General features: G+C 58.6%; 1 protein-coding gene across 1 annotated transcript; it reads left to right on the top strand.

The window, feature by feature from the left end:
* On the top strand, window positions 1–3,349 carry LGALS1 (galectin 1). Its single transcript, XM_059402053.1, has 4 exons — window positions 1–110; window positions 1,384–1,463; window positions 2,720–2,891; window positions 3,145–3,349. Exons 1-4 carry the CDS (start codon window positions 102–104, stop codon window positions 3,289–3,291), a joined length of 408 nt encoding a protein of 135 aa, XP_059258036.1. The 5' UTR covers window positions 1–101; the 3' UTR covers window positions 3,292–3,349.
* The last annotated feature ends 1,426 nt before the right edge of the window (window positions 3,350–4,775 follow it).

Raw genomic sequence — 4,775 nt, 5'->3', positions numbered from 1 at the left:
GTTAAAAGGGTGGGAGCGGCCCAGGGTCCCACCTCTCCCCTTGAGTCTTGAGACAGCTGGTGTGGCAGGCATTCCGCGGGAACATCCTCTGGTCCTCAGTCATGGCTTGTGTGAGTGTGGGGATCCCGTCCCAATGCCCAGGGATGGTGGGGGGGGGGGGGGGCGGAGGGGTGGGGGGGGGGTAGATGAAGATCTGAGTTTTAGTCCCTGGGGTGTGGCTTTGACCGAGTACCTTCTCTTTGCTGTGCCTCAGTGGCCGCGTCTGTAAAATGGGGGTGGGCGCCATGGCCACTAAAGGCCCTTCCTGGCCTAAGAATTATCTGAGTTCCTCCGGGGTCTGACAGCACAGTTATTTCCGCCAGGGTTTGACAGTCTGCAGCACTCCGATACTGGGAGAGAGAAGGGTGTGGCAAACTGGTGGGGTATTGACTTTGATGACACCCAGCCTCCTGTCCCTTCCCCCTCCTTCACCCCGGAGAGCCTCCTGTCCCTTCCCCCCCTGCAGCTGTCCCCAGTCACTGGGCCAGGGCAGAGTCATCCTCTGCTCTAGAGAGCTCTGAAAAGTCGCCAAGATTTGACCGGCTGCCCGAGAGGGCGCCTGCTTGGGTTAGTGGGTGGAGGGTGGTTCTGTGCAGGGTAGTCAGGTGGGGGCTGGGTAATTCCCATCCCCCTCCACACATACATTCCCCATGCCTGCAGATGGGGTGCTAAAGGGAAGAGAAGGAGGCTAGAATCTTCTGCAGGCCCCAAGGAAGGGGGTTCAAGTTTGTAGCAGAAGGAACCACTCACACCAGTTAGCCTGTGCGGTCAATCTTGATATTGCTGAGCTGGCCGGGCTACCGAGTCTGGCCCTTGGCCGCTCACTCTTCCTTCTTCACAGGAGCCTGGCTGCGCCCCTTAGGGGTCTCCTCTCCAACCCCTGCGCCTTTCTGTACGGAGGGGCTTGAAGGGGATGGTGGGGGATCTCCCAGCCCCGGGTTGCCTCTTCTCCAGCAGGGGGGCCGACCCAGGTGCCTTTCTTTGCCACCCAGTCGCAGTGTCACTCATTCTGAGTCCGATTCTCTCCATCCATTTATTAAATGAAGGAATGGAACATATCATCTCACCTCCCAAGCCGCTCTGAATCTAAAATCCCCAAGCTGAATCGCAAAAACTTCTAGATCTTGCCTTCCACAACCTCGGCAGTGGTAACAGACAGGAAATGGACCCGGCTGGGAGCAGGGACTTATCCGGGACCACACCGAGAAAGAGAGTCTAGAACTTGCTCCAGATTCCCCAGGCTTCCCGCGGGCGGGGCCAGAGGATCCAGGGCGGGCACGCCCCCGGCCCTCCCCCTCCCGCACTGTGTCCTCTAACCCCGCTGGGTGGGTCTCCTCGTTGCAGGGTCTGACCGCCAGCAACCTGAATCTCAAACCTGGGCAGTGCCTCAGAGTGCAGGGCGAGGTGGCCCCCGAAGCCAAGAGGTGAGAGGGTGAAGGTTGGGGTAGCAGGCCGCAGGGGCCCGGGCTGCGGAACCGGGCGGAGCCGGGTGGCGGAGCTGGCCCCGCTCTGGGAGGGGCGTGGAGTCCCCGGTCAGACTGCCCAGTCCAGACCACCAGCTGGGGGACTCACTGAGCCGGGAGACTCTAGTTCTGGCCCTGCCGCCTCCTGGCTGTGTGACGGAGGCCCCGCACCTCCCTCCCGCGGCGAGGGGGTTAACGGCAGCCGCGTTCTCTGGGTGAGTCACTTCCTCCGCGCGGGGTCTGGATGCCCCCACTACAGTCGCCCCCATCCCTCCCCGCTGGAGCCTCCTAAGCTAAACCAGCTGCAGCCTCGGCCTCTACCTTGCCTGCCCCGCCCCCACTGTGGGCGGGAGCCGAGGTCCCTGGGGGCCTGGGAGAGGGAATGGGGGCGCCGCTCCCCTGCTGGTCCGCTCCCCTGCTGGTTCTAGGAGGTCCTCTCCTCTTGCCCCCACCCTCTTCACTCACTCAAACTTTCACTCCTTCAGCCCTTCTTCCAAGCTGCCTAGTCTCTCCGCAGCCGTGTGACCTTGGACCCGTCAACCCACCGCACTGCACGGCGCTCCAATCAGTTGTCAGTTCCCTGCTTGGGGAGGTGGTTGTGTGGAGAAAGTGAGATGCTGGGTCGCTCGGTGACCGGTGACCGGTGACCGTGACGCTGACCAGCTGATCTTAGAAAGAGCCGCACACATCGTGTGCTTTATGCTTTTCATGCCTACCAAACCCTCTGAGGGACATACCGCTCTTCTCTCCACTTAGCAAATGCGTTTTGGATGATGATGATGGGTTTGCTAGCCACCCCCCCCCACCCCACCCCCGCTCTTGAGCACCTACCGCGGGCCGTCCTGCTGGGCACCAGGAGCACAGAGATACACAAGGCAGACAGGACATGCGCCCTCCCAGAGGTCACCGTGCGGAGGAGGTCTGTCAGTCCGTGACCAGAGGGACACAAAGTCATGTCTGTAAGAGTCTGGGCTTGGCCATCCGCACAGTCAGACCCTTAGCGATTCCTCCTGGACAGCCCCCATGGGGCAGATGAGGAGACTGAGGCCCAGAGAAGGGCAGGGACTTGTTCAAGGTCACACAGCCAGGAGGCGGCAGGGCCAGAACTAGAGCCTCCTCCCTGCTCAGTGAGTCCCCGAGCTGGTGGCCTGGACTGGGCAGTCCGAGGGGGGACTGCGGTCGGCTGCAAAGGTCTCAGTGGCCCCTGCTCCCCGCAGCTTCGCCCTGAACCTGGGCAAAGATGGCAACAACCTGTGCCTGCACTTCAATCCCCGCTTCGAAGCGCACGGGGACGTCAACACCATCGTGTGTAACAGCAGAAGCGAAGGGTCCTGGGGCGAGGAGCTTCGAGAGTCTAACTTCCCCTTCCTGCCTGGGAGCCCCATGGAGGTGGGCTGGGGCCTGGGGCCAGGGGCGGGGTGGCTGGCAGAGCAGGCCTTAGCAGCTACAGACCTAGGTCCCACCCTGCCCTCCCTCCCATCCCCTGTCCCCTCTCTCCCCTCCCCTGCTGTGATCAGGCCGATGAGCACCAGCCCCTCTCCCAGGGAGCCTGTGTCCTGGGACCTGCAGGCCAGCTGTGACCGCAGAGCCCAGGCTCCCGATTCAGGGTCCCTGCCACTCCCTGCCCCTCTCCATCCTCCAGGTGTGCGTCTCCTTCGATAATGCCGACCTGACCATCAAGCTGCCGGATGGATACTCCTTCAAGTTCCCCAACCGCCTCAACCTGGAGGCCATCGAGTACCTGTCGGCTGATGGGGACATGAAAATTAAGTGTCTGGCTTTCGACTAAGGGCAGCCCGGACGTGGCCCCTAATAAAGGCAGCTGCCTCTGCTGCCTCTGGACCAGCCTTCTGTGTGTGTGTTGGTGGGGAGGGGCGCGGTGGAAGGGGAGGTTGCCACCAACTCCCGCAGGCTCCCCCTCCTTTCCCTCCATTTGCATGGGAGGGAGCTGGAGGCTGATGAAAGAAACCCAGTCACAGCCCTCCCAACGGCTCCCAACCCAGGGAACCCCAGCACACACTAGGTACTCAGAAGAGGAGAAATCAACGAAACCAGGGGGAAAGAGGCAAGGTAGGACTGATGGGTGCCGTGGTAGCTGGCGGCAGAGAGGGAGGTGGAGGGAAGAATCATGGGCTCCTCGACGGCTTTCAGGAGCTAGAAAGAGATGGGGTTCAGAGCTGTGTGTCCTGGTGCGTGTTAACTGACCTCTCTGAGCCTTTGGTTTATGTACCTATACAAGGCAGGGTTGAGAGCACGTAGCCTATCAGAGGGCTGTCTGAGAAGATTACATGAGACCTGAGAAGCAATTCAAGTTCAATGCCTGGCACAGGGCAAATGCCCGATGATGGACGTTGGCTTCCTGTCCCTGCTGCATTAGCACACGATGTTATCGATGTGGTTTTGGAATATAAGTGAAGTTGGGTGGGGTGGGGCATGGAGCTGGCCCCCAAGAAAATTCTAAAGAACGTATGAAAAGCACGGTCCCATGAGCAGAAAGAGATGCCCTGGGGTTGTGAGGAGTGGCCCATGATCCTTTCAAGTTGGGAGGGGGTTAAAGTCTTAGTCATAAGACCCTTCAGATGTATATCAGTGGGCCATATGCTTGGGGATGATTGTCAACACGTATCTTGGAGGGGTTAGAGATAAAAGGAAGTTTCCAAAGGAATTTTTTTTTTAAGATTTTATTTATTTAGTTGACAGAGATCACAAGTAGGCAGAGAGAGAGGAAGGGAAGCAGGCTCCCCGCTGAGCAGAGAGCCCGATGCTGGGCTGGATCCCAGGACTCTGGGATCATGACCTGAGCTGAAGGCAGAGGCTTTAACCCACTGAGCCACTCAGGCGCCCCACCAAAGGAATTTTTATATGGTAAAGTAGACCTGGGGGTGGGATGTGTGTCAGTCAGGCTAGGTTTGCCTTTTGCTCTTAGCAGAGTTTTAACATTGAGGCAGTTGTGTCCCTGGAGGAATGTCACTCCGCCTATTTCAAGGACTTGTCAGTGGGCTGTAGTTAGAAAGGAATTTTTTTTTAAAGATTTTATTTATTTATTTGACAGATCACAAGTAGGCAGAGGCAGGCAGAGAGAGAGGGGAAGTAGGCTCCTTCTGAGCAGAGAGCCCGATGATGTGGGGCTCGATCTCAGGCCCCTGAGACCATGACTGAGCCAAAGGCAGAGACTTTAACCCACTGAGCCACCCAGGTGCCCCGGTAGTAAAGAAATTATTTTTTCTTCTGCCTTTGTTCCTCACATCAAAGAGGACCTACAAGATAACGCTA

The sequence above is a fragment of the Mustela nigripes genome, chromosome 6, assembly GCF_022355385.1.
Source record: "Mustela nigripes isolate SB6536 chromosome 6, MUSNIG.SB6536, whole genome shotgun sequence".
In the NCBI taxonomy this organism is placed as follows: Eukaryota; Metazoa; Chordata; class Mammalia; order Carnivora; family Mustelidae; genus Mustela; species Mustela nigripes.
The sequence above is the reverse complement of the archived record's forward strand: the minus strand, read 5'-3'. Positions and strand labels throughout refer to the sequence as shown.

Coding starts and splice junctions, on each gene's coding strand:
- LGALS1 (XM_059402053.1), top strand. Junction 1,464..2,719: donor GTGGCCCCCGAAGCCAAGAG/GTGAGAGGGTGA, acceptor TGCTCCCCGCAG/CTTCGCCCTGAACCTGGGCA. Junction 2,892..3,144: donor TGCCTGGGAGCCCCATGGAG/GTGGGCTGGGGC, acceptor TCCATCCTCCAG/GTGTGCGTCTCCTTCGATAA.